General features: G+C 38.9%; 1 protein-coding gene across 5 annotated transcripts in view; it reads left to right on the top strand.

The window, feature by feature from the left end:
• The window catches only part of nckap1 (NCK-associated protein 1), a 61,162-nt gene that overhangs the window by 22,149 nt on the left and 23,243 nt on the right, over positions 1–15,770 (top strand). For all 5 annotated transcript variants that reach the window (XM_053496171.1, XM_053496170.1, XM_053496169.1 and 2 more), the window contains 13 exons: positions 236–378; positions 1,259–1,349; positions 2,605–2,742; positions 3,585–3,633; positions 3,868–4,024; positions 4,160–4,216; positions 5,416–5,512; positions 5,668–5,774; positions 5,865–5,997; positions 7,444–7,525; positions 8,702–8,760; positions 12,501–12,646; positions 13,781–13,913. In XM_053496171.1, the coding sequence (XP_053352146.1) occupies positions 236–378; positions 1,259–1,349; positions 2,605–2,742; positions 3,585–3,633; positions 3,868–4,024; positions 4,160–4,216; positions 5,416–5,512; positions 5,668–5,774; positions 5,865–5,997; positions 7,444–7,525; positions 8,702–8,760; positions 12,501–12,646; positions 13,781–13,913 (1,392 nt within the window). The remainder of the gene's footprint in view (positions 1–235; positions 379–1,258; positions 1,350–2,604; positions 2,743–3,584; positions 3,634–3,867; positions 4,025–4,159; positions 4,217–5,415; positions 5,513–5,667; positions 5,775–5,864; positions 5,998–7,443; positions 7,526–8,701; positions 8,761–12,500; positions 12,647–13,780; positions 13,914–15,770) is intronic.

Raw genomic sequence — 15,770 nt, 5'->3', positions numbered from 1 at the left:
TAAAATATTTATATATCGAAATTACAACAACATATTTGTTCAACCTCTTATAATAATGAGTTACACATTTTGTTAAAATCTGAAATCACCTGAACAAGAATTGGCGATGTTGTTAGACAACAAAACGATGTCAAATGTTTTGGGACACCCTGTATTACAAAAAGGTTATACAAGTCACTATATTAAATGTAATAAATGCTTTTCTTTTACTTTTTCTTTTTTCTCTCGTCTCCAGACTGTAAATTTTGACCTCACGAGGAACTACCTCGACCTCGTTGTGACCTACACTACACTGATGATACTTCTGTCTCGAATCGAAGAGCGCAAAGCGATCATCGGCCTCTACAACTACGCACACGAGATGACACATGGAGCGAGGTACAGCCAAACACAGTGAGATACAAAGTGTGACTCTGGTCTAGTGAGCAAAATAGCGTGATGGTGCACGCAAAGTTACTAATAAAAACCAGAAGTGGAAAGAGATATAAAATTTGTACTCAAGTACAAGCTCTGTTTTTTGTACAAAAAGTACAAGTAAAAGTACAAGTAAAGTTACCATAATAAAAGTCTACTTGGGTAAAAGTAAAAAATAGCTTATTAAAAATTTACTCAGAGCAAAGTTAGTGTTATTTTAGCCAGTTATTTTGCATAATAAAGCTGTTGCCTTTCTTGTGCTGGAAATCAAAGTGGTCAATTACATATGGCCAGGGGTTTGCTTCATAAGAATTTAATGGCATTTCCCTCTTAGCTGGGTCTGCATCACTGACCTCTGTTTTGTCCGTCTCTATCGTTCTTGTGAATTTAGCTCGTTTGTTCTCCCCGCCCATCAATCAATCAGTGCAGTGGTTTCCGGGGTGTGATTTATTTTTTTTAATTATTATTATATTTTTCCCCCCGTTGCATTGTTTTTTAAAATTATTTTTCATTTAAATGCATTTATTTTTTACTCAGTAACGAAAATAATTTAAAATGTAGCGAAGTACAATACTTCAAACAAAACATACTTAAGTAAAAGGGAAATTACAGATTTAAAAAACTACATTAAAATTACAAGAAAACCACACAATTACAGTAATGCAAGTAAATGTAACTTGTGTATATTGATATACAGAGATATATGTATACTGTATACCGTGTATACTTAGATATACCGAGATATTAATTGACTATTTGATCTTACAGCCACTAAGAGAGCCTAACTTCAGAAAAAATTAATTGTGCTGATGGAAAAAGTGATTTTTATTTGTTTTTTCCTCAGCGATCGAGAATATCCTCGCCTCGGACAGATGATCGTGGACTACGAGAACCCTTTGAAGAAGATGATGGAGGAGTTTGTTCCCCATGGAAAGGTGAAATTTCACACGAGCTGATTCATCCAGGTTATTTTAACCTGCTCTAGTGCTGTCGAGCCGCTCAGCAGTGTATTTTTAGCTTGCAGTAAAGTGATTGTACATTTCACACAAACAAACAAAAAGACAATTGAATTAATTTTGGATCTTAGAAGCTTTAAAAAATAAAAAAAAACTATTTGATGGAAGATATAATTGAAAAGACTCCTTTTTTTTATTTCTGAATGAAAATATATGCAAAACAATGCATTTTTTTTTCAATGAAATGAACAAAAACTAATCAGTTTAATATTGTAAACAAAATGGACTACATGGTCACCAGCTCTTGAACATAGATACATTTTTTTGATTGAATAATTAAAGTCTCTGACTGAGTAAAAATGATCGATTGAAATATAATAAGCTTTGGAGCACTTCCTGTGACCTTTAAACATTTTTAGACACTTAGAGCTCCAAATTTGCCTAAAAAGGCTCATTCTTGGCCACCTTAAAGTACATCGTCGTGGAGCTGGTGTTGTTTTAAAGCTGAAGAGTTCCTCACATGACTTGTCATTGTAATCTGTACCCAAGATGTACCCAATTCTCCCTAAAATTATCTAAAATTTTAACGAAATATGTAAAAACCAAGTAAGTTTAACATTTTACATTTATTCTGTGTTGCTGAAACTCACAGATGAGGAGTTGTTTTCAGTGATGAGGCCACATTTCAGACAAATGGCAAAGTCGACATGCATAATGTTCTCAGGAAGAAAACCTCCATGGTCGAGCATGAGGGACTCGACGAAAGTGAATTTGGATTTGGACCGTGCGCATATTGAATATTTGTGAAACTTTGTGAAATCGGTTATTAAATCTATATCCGTTTGAATATGTTGTTGAAATTTTTAATAAATTAATCTTTTATTCTTTAACATGACGCTTGTTTAATTTTGTTTGCCTAGGACCTAGTTACTCAGTTATTTATATTTCAAATTGTTTAAAAAAAAAATTGGGACACCCTGTATAATTCAACTCTGAGTTGTGCAGGTTGAGACCTCTGGTGTTCAGACAGTGCAACTGCATCAGATGTGTAATTAATGGAATTCTCACACCCATGATGGGAATTACATTTTTTTTTGTTTGTTTGATGCCTTTATGTCTGTGCATCGCTATACATTGCGTCACTCCCTTTTTGTCTTTAATGGTACAAACTAAGACATGGATCCATGTGTCGTACGGACATTTAAAATGGTTACTAACCTTTCCTTCTCTACAGTCCCTTTCGGATGCGCTGATCTCCTTGCAAATGGTTTACCCACGCCGTAACCTGTCAGCCGACCAGTGGAGAAACGCTCAGCTCCTGAGTCTCATCAGCGCCCCGAGCACCATGCTCAACCCAGCGCAGTCTGATACGGTGGGTCAAAAGTGTGTGAGTGGGAAATATGTTTAGATTTAAGGTTATATTTTAAAGATCTTTTGCGTGCTTGTTTATGTATTAGCAGGTAGATGTAAAACTGGCTTCTCATACTAAGAATTTTGATTATTTTATCAAAATTAAATAATTTTATACCGACTATGCCTTTCGGTCATCTGTACGTGATGTTTTCAAGCTGTTTTTTTTTTTTTTTCACTATCGTCCTAGCTAACGTTAGATAGTATATACAAAACAGCTAATTTGTAAATGTATTCATTAGGTTTAATTCAGTACGACAGCTGTGTATTGAAAAACTCCCACAGAATAAATATCAGTCAAATTTGTCCAGGTTGTCCAGGCTGCCGACAATAATGTTACAAATACTGTATTATACTACCGGAAATTGTCTGCTGCATATTTTAGGACTTTGGAGTCCATTTCTATTTCACTTTGATTTGACAACACATTTTAGGGTACTGTTAAAGGTCCTGGAAGTGATGCTTTATGTTTTATAGACATTGTCTGGTATACAGAAGCAGAACCTTCCCGTAGCTACTTGAAACGATCCGGGTCCAGCACAATTTATGAGCACTTATAAATTAAAGGGTAGTTTCCAGCAGGCTCTAGTGTACAGGCTCAGTTTAGGGGGAAAAGCTGAGATCCTTAAATGAAATGTTAGTGTTTTGCTGTAATGAACAAAAAGGCAGGCATTTGAAATTCATAATAATTTTGATAAACAAAAACATTGTTAGCAATAGCCTAAATGACCAAATCAGTCTGTGTGTTTGCTGGATTATCGAGTCCCTTTCTTGTAATTAACAGAGCTGTTTCCTGTTTTCCAGATGCCATGTGAATACCTGTCGTTAGACACTATGGAGAAGTGGATAGTGTGTAAGTTTGTCCCTTTTATTATTTTTTTTATTTTTGTTTTTTAATAATGCTGTGATTCTGGTCAGACTGCATACCACGTTACATTCTCCACATCATGCACGAGTCCCTTCCAGTTTCCTTTCTCTGCAGTTTTTCTGTAAATATTTTTTCCCCTCCTAATGATATTCTGTGTTTGTGAAGCTGCGCTAGTGACTTCTCTTAAAGAAATCTTTGTGCAATTACGTTTGCGTGTAGTTGGGTTTATCCTCTGCCACGCGGCTCTAAACAGCGATCCCACCGCCCTCAGTTTGTGGAAACTGGCCCTACAGAGCAGCTCCTGTCTTTGCCTCTTCAGAGACGAGGTCTTTCACATCCACAAAGCTGCCGAGGACCTGTTCGTCAACCTCCGCGGGTCAGCATCGTCTCTTTCATAGTATTTTCCCTGTATTATTATTATTATAATATATCTGATTATATAAAGTCTTTAGTGGATTAATTTGCTTATGTTCTGTTTTGTTCTTTTCTCTCCCATCTGTTTCTGTCACAGATACAACAAGCGCGTCAACGACATCCGTGAATGTAAAGAATCCGCGCTGTCACACGCGTATGTGCATTTACATTAAAATTTCTAAAAATATAAACTTCAAAACATAGCAAATACAAAAAATCTCCATGGTTAATCAACATTCTCTAATAAACACCAAGAAATGCTAAGCAGACTTCAGCATCTATCATACAGTCATCACATTCTCCATCAGAACCCGGACAAACACCAGCGTTCTCCATCAGAACCCGGACAAACGCCAGCGTTCTCCGTCGGGCCCCGGACAAACGCCAGCGTTCTCCGTCGGGCCCCGGACAATCGCCAGCGTTCTCCGTCGGGCCCCGGACAAACGCCAGCGTTCTCCGTCGGGCCCCGGACAATCGCCAGCGTTCTCCGTCGGGCCCCAAACATATTCTTAATTGGAATGAGTTCATCAGAGGGACAACCCATGTTAGATGTTTCGGAGGTAAAGTCAGAGAGGCCAGATTGAGGTGGTTTGGACATGTTCAGAGGAGAGATTGTGAATATATCGGTAGAAGGATGCTGAGGTTGGAACTGCCAGGCAGGAGGTCTAGAGGAAGACCAAAGAAAAGATTTATGGATGTTGTGAGAGAGGACATGAAATTAGTTGGTGTAAGAGAAGAGGATGCAGAGGATAGGGTTAGACGGAGGCAGATGATTCGCTTTTACCACCCCTAAAAGGGAACAGCCGAAAGACAAAGAAGAAGGAACCCCAGCAAATACCAGTGTTCTCCATTGGACCCATAAAAAATCCAGCATTGTCCACTAGTAAACACTCCAAATTCTCTACCAGTACCCCAACAAAAATCTATATATTTTTCATCGTGCTTCAACAAACACTAGAGTTTGTCATAAACAACCAAAAAATAAAAAAATATATCATTTTCAACAAGGCCCCAATAAACTCTAACGTCCTTGACCAAACCCCAACAAACACCAGCCTTCTCCATCAGACATCAGGAAACATCAGCATTTTCCTTCAAACATCAGAAAACATCAGCATTTTCCATCAGACATCAGGAAACATCAGCATTTTCCATCAGACATCAGGAAACATCAGCATTTTCCATCAGCCCTTCAGTATTTTCAATTCAGCAAACATTCTCAAAAAAAAAAAAAAAACACACACAAGCGTGCTCCATCAGGCTTCAGTAAACATAATCATTCTCTGTTTTCAGCTGCATGGTGTTGTTTATTTAATTTCCCTTTCTGAACTCGAATATTTTTGCTCTGTCCAGAGGCTCGATGCACAGGGAGAGGCGTAAGTTCCTGCGTTCTGCACTGAAGGAACTAGCCACCGTGCTCGCAGACCAGCCAGGCCTGCTCGGCCCAAAGGTGATAACCTCTGAACCCTCCGCTCTCTTTTTTTTTTTTTTTTCTTTCTTTTTTCTCACATTGCGGGTAATACGAGTCTGTGCATGCCCACATAGCAACACTTATAAATAATAAAAAAAAGAAATAATAATTTTGCCTTCTTTGTTTTCCTCCAGGCGCTTTTTGTCTTCATGGCTCTCTCGTTCGCTCGTGATGAGATCATGTGGCTGCTCAGACATGCCGACAACATCCAAAAGAAAAGCACAGATGACTTCATTGACAAGTAAGGGCACCAAACGAAAGAAAACGACAAATTAATTTAGTCTTTATATTACCTACAATTTATTTCTAATAACATGCTGTTTGTTTTTAGGCACATTGCTGAGCTGATCTTCTACATGGAGGAGCTGAGAGCCCACGTGAGGAAGTACGGCCCCGTCATGCAGAGGTACTACGTGCAGTATCTCTCCGGCTTCGATGCAGTCGTCCTCAACGAGCTTGTGCAGGTGAGAGTATCTCAGCATAGATTTTCGCATATACAGTGGTTGTATATATGAAAAGTTTTTATAAATTCAGGTGCATTAAATTAAATTCAAATTTGATCGAAAAGTTTATTTATTTCAGTAATTCAATTCAAAAAGTGAAACTCATATATACACTCATTACACACAGACTGACATATTTCAAGTGTTCATTTTTTCTAATTTAGATGATTATGGCTTACAGCTAATGAAAACCCAAGATTCAGTATCTCAAAAAAATAGAATATTACTCAAGATCGAGAAAAAGAAGGTTTTTAACACAAACGTGTTGGACTACTGAAAAGTATGAACATATACAGCAGTTAGTACTTAGTCTGGGCTTCATTTGTATGAATTTCTGAAGCAGTGCGTCGTGGCATGGGGGCGATCGGTCTGTGGCTCCGCTGAGGTGTTATCGAAGCCTCTGACGTTGTCTCTCGTTCAAGAGTGGCTCGACACAAGGAATGCGACAGTTGTAGCCCATGTCCTGGATACGTCTGTGCGTGGTGGCTCTTGAAGCACCGACTCCAGCTGCATTCCACTCCTTGTGTATCTCTCCCAAATTCTTAAATGGGCTTTTTTTTACAATCCTCTCAGGGCTGCGGTTATACCTGTTGCTTGCACAGCCTCTTCTACCACATTTTTTTCCTTCCATTTAACTTTGCATTAATGTGCTCTGTGAACAGCCAGCTTACTGATGAACCAGACTCAGAGACCATTTAAAGGCTCAGGAAACCTGCAGGTGCTTTGAGTCACACCATGAGTCTCCAATATTTAACTTTTTTTTTATAATAAATTATTTTCTGAGATACTTAATCTTGTGGTTTCATAAGCTAATAGCCATAATCATCAAAATATAAAATAAACACTTGTAATATATCAGCCTGTGTGTAATGAATCTGTATAATAAACAAGTTTCACTTTTTTAATTGAATTACTGAAATACATAAATAAATTTCGATGATATTCTAATTTTTTGAGATGCACCTGTATTTCATACAATTTTATTATAACTTTATATAATTTTGAGGAAGCAAAACCGTCCACCATTACTTCATATGTTTAAACATTAGGTATGTTGTAAGCAAAATGCTGATGTTTAAGCCTAATGTCAGAACGAAACAGAATACGGTATTTTACTGACAGGTTAAACATGTTCTTAATTAAAATTATTAGCAATTTACTGAACAAGAAAATGTTCAGTACTTTCTGATATTTTTGCAGTCAATGCAATCAGGATCTCAGGAGTTACATTAGTTGTCTGTTTTCAAAATATAAGGGCTAAAATATCACAACCACTAGATGGAGACAAACAGCTATATATATATTTTTGCTTCTTTTTTTTTTAAGTTGCTTGATGTAAGATTTAGTGCAATTTGTTATATAAATAAATTCCTTTTATAATCTTGGTTTATCTCTGGATTTTTGTAGAACCTCTCTGTGTGTCCAGAGGATGAGTCCATCATCATGTCTTCCTTCGTGAACACAATGACTTCACTCAGTGTAAAACAAGGTGATTAATTTTCTTGCCAGAAGTTGTTTAATTAGACTGAAACTGTCTTGATTTTCTAGAATTTCTGACTTTTTTTGTACTAGTTCAATACTAATGGTTGAACTCATTAGTGTTTTATAAACCACCAACCCATTACTCATGTTGCTTATATTGAATAGCTTTAGATAACATTTGTTGCATGCACATGACCGACATGACCAAACTATAAGACATGATTTTGCCTGGTCTGTATGTTGCATCAGTTTATACAGTCACGTGTACATTAGCAGGTGACCAATTGCTGCTTAGATTTTCTCTCTTGTGTGTGTGTAGCGGATGCTCCTTTTGCTGTCTACTGATCAAAAGGTCCCAGGTTCAAATCCCAGCCCGATCAAGTTGCCATTTTGGGCCTTTAAGCAAAGCCCTTAACCCTTGCATGTCCTCATGCTGAATAATCCTAATTTTGGAAGGTCTTCAGCAAAACAGTTTAGTTTACAGTCTAATACAGTGGAAAACAGCTCTGAGACAATGTAGGTCAGGGATTCCCCTCCCAATTTAAAAGCACAGAGGCAACATTTCACTGTGAGACTCATTTACTTATGTGCAAATGCAATTTTTGGCCACATGATGGCAATGTGGGGAAAGTGGACAGAGATTTTGTCAAGTGGATTAGTATGCTTTATATTGTGTATTCGTGTCAAAGTCGTATAGGACTTACTTTGTCTGACTTACGAACAAATCGGACTTATGAACATGCTCCCGAGATGGAACTTTATTCGGATGTCTGGGACTTTAATCAGAAAAAACAGTATAATGAGAAAAAATTTAAGTCGCCCTTATGCACTTGCCAAATGCTGTAAATGTAAGATGAAAAAACTATTTGACAGCATGTGAATTTAGAGAGATAAGAATTTTTGAAACAGCATACCTTCCACAGCAGAGGACATGTTTATAGGAGTCAGTCATTTAAAACTGGTTTTGCAAATTTTTCGTATTAGAATTCAGTATTAAGTGCAAAAAAACCTAAGACCAAAAAATAAAAATAGTTACAAATGTTTTCTGGTCCTGGAACTGTAATAGAAGCACAGTGTCTTAGACTGAAACTTGGACTGAAAAAGACTGACTGGTCACCTATTGACTATCCAGTCACTGAAACTCACTAAAAGAAAGATTTCTTGTTTTCCCTGTCTCTTTCAGTGGAGGACGGAGAGGTGTTCGATTTCCGAGGCATGAGGCTAGATTGGTTTCGACTTCAGGTAAGCAGAGTAAACGTAACCTGACCCCTTTCAACACTACATCGGGTAGCAACACTTTTCCTAAGGCTCTATCGAACAGACCTAATGTAGCTAGTTGTTGGTGTGTTAATCTGTAATATAATAGTGTGTATCTGTGAGCCTCAGCAGTTCTGATAATCTATCAGATAACAATAGATAAAAAGATAATCAAGCTCCGGGAATTGACCACTGCCGGTGTATACCGTGTCTCCACTGTCTATCAGACATAATTAATCAAGCCTTAAGCATGCCAGTGGTGTATCTTCTGTCCCTCTGACCTCTCCGTCAGGCAGAATTAGTCAACACCTGGCACCGAAAAGGCCGTGTTGTCACATCCTGTTTATTTAATAGGCATAATTAATTAAGCCTTAGTTGTGGTGTGTTGCATCTTGTAAAATTAATGAATATATCTGGGTTAATGGTTGTTCATTTGACTCCTGTTGAGTACAATTAATCCAAACACTAAAATCTGAGCACTTCAATTCTGAGTTTCAGTTCTTGACCTTAACAAGCATAATTAAATGCCTTCAAGCTGAGTACTGGTGCTCTATCATTTCCTGTTTATACAGTTCTTATTAGGCATAATAAATCAAGCACAGATGAGAGTGGTTTTAGTTTGTTTGTGGTCTTTTTTTTTTCTTTTTTTCCCCCTGAAATTCTGATTAAACAGGGAAAGAAAATACCTATAGCCAAACAATAATTCAGTTCTGTAATGTATATTTTATGTTGTTAATAAATGCACAGGCATGCACACATTGGGTAAATGTGTAAGTGTTAATGCTTCATCCTGTTGGATTGCTTTAGATGTGTCTATATTCTAATTATCTGTTTGTTTTTATTACTTACTATGGTCGGTCATTCCCAAAAGCCAGACTTCGGGCGAGCGTTCACCGGACTGTATGCGTTGGAGGCATGATTACTCAACTCAAGGGAGAAAAAATATTTTAATCAGAGCTTACAACAAACTGAAAAAAAAACACTTAACATCTGCGAGATGAAAAATGAGTGGGACAGGAGTGCACACTTTTAATGACATCTGGTCTTAACAACCCGCTTTTTGTTGCTTTGGAGAAAAAAAAACTAGCAGAACATGAGAATTCTAGATACTTGTTGGCCAAAACGTAATTTAGATTACAGTTTATTTAGACTTCATTTTTTTCTCTGTAAGAACATGTTCTTTATAAATTCTCTAGCTTTTTTTTTTAATTTTCCACTGTAGTGTAATTTTAAGTTAATTAAATAAATGATTGACTGTTTTGAACTTCTTGATCACTCAGTAGGTTGGTGGGTAGAAAGATGCACAGATGGGTAGATGTGTGTTTAGATAAGTAGAAAGATAGTTAGGTGCATAGACTGTTGGCTGCATAGGTAGAAAAATTAGTATAAGGAATGAGGACAGAGAAATAGGTGGGTGGATGGAAAGATGTGTAAGTGGATAGATGGGTTAGACGGACGGGGGGATGGCGGATGGACGGACGGACAGGGGGTTGGGTGGACAGGTGGGCAGGGGGCTAGGTGGACGGACGGACGGACGGGGTGCATAGATTTGCTTTATTAATCCCACAGGGAAATTGTAGACGGATAAGAAGGTGGGTGGACAAAGTATTGGAGGGGGCTGGATAGACGGATACATGGACAGATGGATTGATGCATAGATGGTCGGGTAGGGAGATGGATAGATTAATAGTTGGTTGCGGAGTTGGATAGATACAGAGGTAGCTGGGATCGATAGATGGATGGATGGATGTTGTACATGGATAGGTTGGACACTAGATGAATAGATAAGTAGATGAAGTAGATAGAGAGATAGGTTGTGAGGTCGATGAATAGGTAAGTGGATGGGCCAATGGTATGGATAGATTGATATTAATGGGTAAAGAATCCAGATCATAAGAAGTGAGAAATCCTAAATATGTTTAAAGTTCTTTGTTGCTGTTTAATCAATAAACAAGGCGATATAGTGAGACTAGTGTGAGGTTTAAGTAAGGTAATGCAGATCCCAGGTGGCTCTGTGTGTATAGATGACACCGTGCTTCCAAAGAACCTCTGAACTGTACAACATGCAGCTCTCGCACAGCAGTATGAAATAAAATGAAAACTTGTGCGTGTGTACATGCATAATTGTGCAATCATGCACCCATTGGCCACTTTTCCTTGTTCTCATGTTTACCTTATAAGCTTCGAATGTCCACTCGGAAGGTTAACCGTTCGTCACTGCAGCTCATCTGTCCTGCGCAGGGTGTCGACCTCACTCTGCGAAGGGACTTAAGACCGCTAAGTTATTTGATTAAAAAGTGTCTTTTGACACTGAAGAAGGAACGAGAGACTAACACATGGTAGATGGACGAGAAACACTTGAACATAAGATCTTCCGTCCGCTGGCTTAATGCAGTTGAAGGACTTTTGCTAAGGCCATGACTTAACACATTAGTGTTTTTGACTCTGCACAACCCCTAACTGCATTATTTCTGGATAGATGCGTGACCTTATAAATCTGGAAGACGCACAACGTCTGGTGCACGACCGCGATCTGCATGACAAGTGATCATATTCATGTATTTCACGTACACATGGAAAAACTGAGTCAAAGGGTTTCGCGAAGAGCTATTCGGTTAGGGGGGACGGCGGACTCTTTTGTTCATCGACGTGGGGTTCAAGTTTGTGTGGTCTATTGTGTGTAGCCATCTGCTGATAATCATTTATCCAACATATCACGCTAATCACCAGCATACACACATGGTTATCCCGGACAATCCAGTCGATCTGGGTCTTCTGTGTTTGATTTGGAGCGAGGCCGTAGAGTCATCCAGGCCCTTTTTGGGCAGCGCTCGCCTGGTTCTCGAAAGCAGCCTAGGGACGGCCGTCCGCCCGCTTAGGTTCAAAGCCTTCTCTGCGTTTATCTTTCTTAGCGAAGCGAAGTGTGTGAGGTTGTTGTAAAACCGACCCGAGTTCACCCAGTTCACTTTGTTTCTCTTGTCGTTCCAAGAGCTGCTCTACCGTTTTTCTGCTATGGTTGATTAAGCCAGCAGCAGTAGTCTGAAAAAGGAAACAAAAAGAGCTCTAAAAATAATCCTCAGGGTTTTTTAGGGACTATCCTTTTTCACCCCTGCTCCGACTAAGAGGTCGAAAGCCTCTTCTCTCTCCGCTCCTTTCATAAAGGTTTAATAACCCCCTTTAAAAAAAGAAGAAGAAAAATCAGAATCTGTTTATGATGTGCGCATGTCCCACAAGTGCCTGTCTCAGCGAGCATGCTTGTGGTCTCAGAGTCTGTTTCACTGATGCTGGTCTGGAACCGAAAGAAAGAAAGACTCCAAACCTAAGAAATTTCGATCAGCGCTGAGTGTAGGCCAGATGATGCTCGTGTTTCTCACTTCAAAGCAGCGTGTGCGCCGGCCCCGCGGTGAAGCACAGTGTGTGCATTTCATGCGTCTGATCCCATGCGAGCGTGTGTCCATTAGCCGGTCGGTCGGTCAGCCATGCTGTGATTCAGCAGTATCGTATTTGTGTGAATATTTCCCAGAATCCTGCTCAGAGCTACACGCGCAGAAAAAACCGCACATTCCATCGCCAGGCTCGGCTTTCCATCTGTCTCTTTTTAAACACGCATTCGTGTTTTTGCTGGGTTGTCAGAATTAAAAAAATAAATAAAAAATGACCTTGTTTCTGTGTGTGTGTGTGTGTGTGTGTGTGTGTGTGTGTGTGTGTGGACGAATGTGTTTCAGGCTTATACCAGTGTGTCCAAGGCGTCTCTGGGTATTGCAGATCACCGCGAGCTGGGTAAAATGATGAACACCATCATCTTCCACACCAAGATGGTGGACTCTCTAGTGGAGATGCTGGTGGAGACATCAGACCTGTCCATTTTTTGGTACAGTCCAAGCATGTCCTGTTTTTTTTTTGTTTTTTTAAACGTCCCACCTGGGACTCAAAATCCACATGGCGGCGGTGGTTGCCTGGGGCAACAGTGTGTTTGAAGTTGTTTGGGTGTTTTGCTTTGTGTGGACTGATTAGATATCACTTTAACAGAAGCACAGGAACCTCAAACTGTGTGTCCAGTCTTTCACTCTGATTTTCTCCTTTGCCACGTATTTTACTCTCCTGTTTTTTTTCCCTCTCTTTTTTCCATCTTTTTTTGTCTTGTTTGAACTCATCCCTTTTTATTCATCCTCTTATCTGTTATTGACGTCTGCGCCCCTTCCTGTTTTTCCTCAGCTCCTCTGTTTAATTCTTGTTCGGTCTCTCCTTTAATCCCTACTTTCTTCTCTTTTTCTTGTCTTTTCTCTCTTTCTTTTTTTTTTTTATTTTTTACCTATGTTTATTTTTTTTCTTCTGTTTTTCCTTGTCCCCTTTGTGGCTCCTTCTCTCCTTAGCTCTTCGTCATTCACTATTTTTTCTTATTTTGTTTTCCACTTGTTTTCATATTCCCACAATTTTTATCTCTCACTCACTTTCTGGCTTTCCTCACCCCATGTTCTCTTTTTATTTCATTGTTTTTAAATCATTGTTTCCATGTCGTGTGTTTTTTTTTTGTCCTTCTTTTTTACTCTATTGATGTCTTGGAATCATTTTTCTGTTTATCCCTCCGTGTTTTGCCTTCACCATGTACCACTTCTCTCTCTCTCTCTCTCTCTCTCTCTCCTCTTCGTGTCTTTGTCTTTATCTGTTTCAATCTCTAGTTGTTCTTTCCTCTTGTTTTTCTGTCATTCTCTCTGACTCATTCTTTTTATTTATTTCTGTCCCTTTATTCAAAATTACTTTTATTCATTTTATTCACCCTTTTTTTGTTTGTTTGTTTTTTACTACTTTTCTTATCATTCATTTTCTTTTCTCTTTGCTCACTTTCTGTCCTATCCTTGAAGTCTCTTTCTCCTATTTTTTCTTATCATTTACATTTTAATCCATATTGCTTTTTATTTTACTCTACTCTCCTTTTGTGCTTTCTCTTTAATAATTATTATTTTTTAACATTGTATATTTTTTCCCCCTTATCTCCTCTTTACAGTTTCTACAGCCGCGCGTTTGAGAAGATGTTCCAGCAGTGCTTGGAGTTGCCGTCTCAGTCACGCTACTCTATTTGCTTCCCTCTGCTTTGCACCCACTTCATGAGCTGCACCCATGAGCTCTGTCCTGAGGAGGTGATTGACACAGACACGCACGTACACACACACACACTCACATTGAAATTCCTCGATTAGACACACACACACACACACTGGCTTTGTTCGGTCTGTGGAATAAGACACAGTCGACATGTTTACAGTGAACTCTTGATTTGTCGATCACGGCCCACAGTGTGGTGGCGTTACGAGCGACTAATTACACACCATGGGTCTGTTTACCACACACAGACAGATACACACACATCCAGACGCTATCCCCTGGTTGAATCCCCACCTTGTTTTATTATAATCACACCCCCCTGTCAAGCTGTGATTGGCGCTAAATAAGTGATGGCTTCATCCATAATGATGATTCGGGTCAATTTTTATACACAGCTATTAATAAAAAAAAAAAAAACACATACAATCCTGGTGCTGTTTCTCGAACACGTCCCGATTTTACCTCCCCGGATCAACACACACCGGCCGTAGGAAAAAACGGCAGCAGACCTCATCGAGTGACATAACCACTGAATTCCCTCAACTCAGGAATATTATAATTATTTTATTGTGTGAATAAAGGCAACAGATATCTGGAAATAGCCATGCAGGTCTAAAGAAAAAAACTAAACTTGATCTGATCTAACATGAGATCCACAGCAAGGTACGTATATCTATTTCTTTTTCCTGATACCTCATGTATGATGGATAATTAACTCGCAGTAGCGTTTACTCTCAGCTTGTTTACCAAGGTCATCGGTGTGCCTCTTACACGGACTCCGACGCTTTAACAAACCGCTCAGTGTGCGACTGCCACGAAACCCCTAAATGCCCACATTTACATCCAGAGGGCAAAAATAATCAATAGTGAATTCAATTATTGTGTTTTTTTTTTTGTTAAGTCAGAACTCATTTGCTTAATTGGTAGACACAAGCAAAACAGTCTGCCGTAAACACACGGGCACATGCACAGCTAATTAACTTAATACGGCCGTGATAATACTGTTTGCTCAGACTGCTGCTTGGGGGTGAGTGAAGGAAGCTGTGTTCTTCGTAAAGAGGCATTTTATACCTCTCCAAATATATTCCTTAAGTGAATATGGTCCGTGTGGACCATAAAAAAAAAAAAAAATCTTTATCTCTAGATGTCTCTCTCTATGTCTGCCTATAGCGCTATACAGCAAATGCATACCGTACTGTACAGCGCAAGAAGTCTCTTTTAAATTTGTCCCACTTCAAGTTTTGTTTGGTCCGCATTATCAGCATTCATAAAATACCCAGTTCTGTTCAGTTCAGTTTTATTTAATGTTTTTAACTATTCAATTCAATTTTATTTGTATAGCGCTTTTAACAATTGTCATTGTCGCAAAGCAGCTTTACACAATCAAAATAATTATTTAAATTTGTATGTAATGTGAATGTGTATGATTCAAAATGGTCAGATTGTCCTCGATGAGCAAGCCGGGGGCGACAGTGGCAAGAAAAACTCCCTGAGATGGTAATAGGAAGAAACCTTGAGAGGAACCAGACTCAACAGGGAACCCATCCTCAGTTGGGTGAAACAGAGAGCAGGTTGTGTGTTAGGTGGCAGCGAGTTCAGTATAACAGTTGATGTTAATATGGAGTCCAGTTAGTTATTGGAGGCTCAGGTAGACTTGTAGGAAATAAAGTTCCAGTCCTAAACTATCGAGCAACTACAGCCAAGTCAAGTCCTCAGAGAATCCATATCACAAGAACAATGGTCATTGCCACAAAAGTTTTACAGAATTAAAAGAAAATTACAGAAATGAGTTTGAAAAGTGTAAGGAAATACAGTATGTATAAATCCTAATGATCAGTATTTTCCTGATGAGCGAGCTGAAGGAAAAACTCCCTGAGATGGCACTAGGAAGA

The sequence above is a fragment of the Clarias gariepinus genome, chromosome 5, assembly GCF_024256425.1.
Source record: "Clarias gariepinus isolate MV-2021 ecotype Netherlands chromosome 5, CGAR_prim_01v2, whole genome shotgun sequence".
Taxonomy (NCBI): Eukaryota; Metazoa; Chordata; class Actinopteri; order Siluriformes; family Clariidae; genus Clarias; species Clarias gariepinus.
Note: the sequence above shows the minus strand (reverse complement) of the source record. Positions and strands in the feature narration are given on the sequence as shown.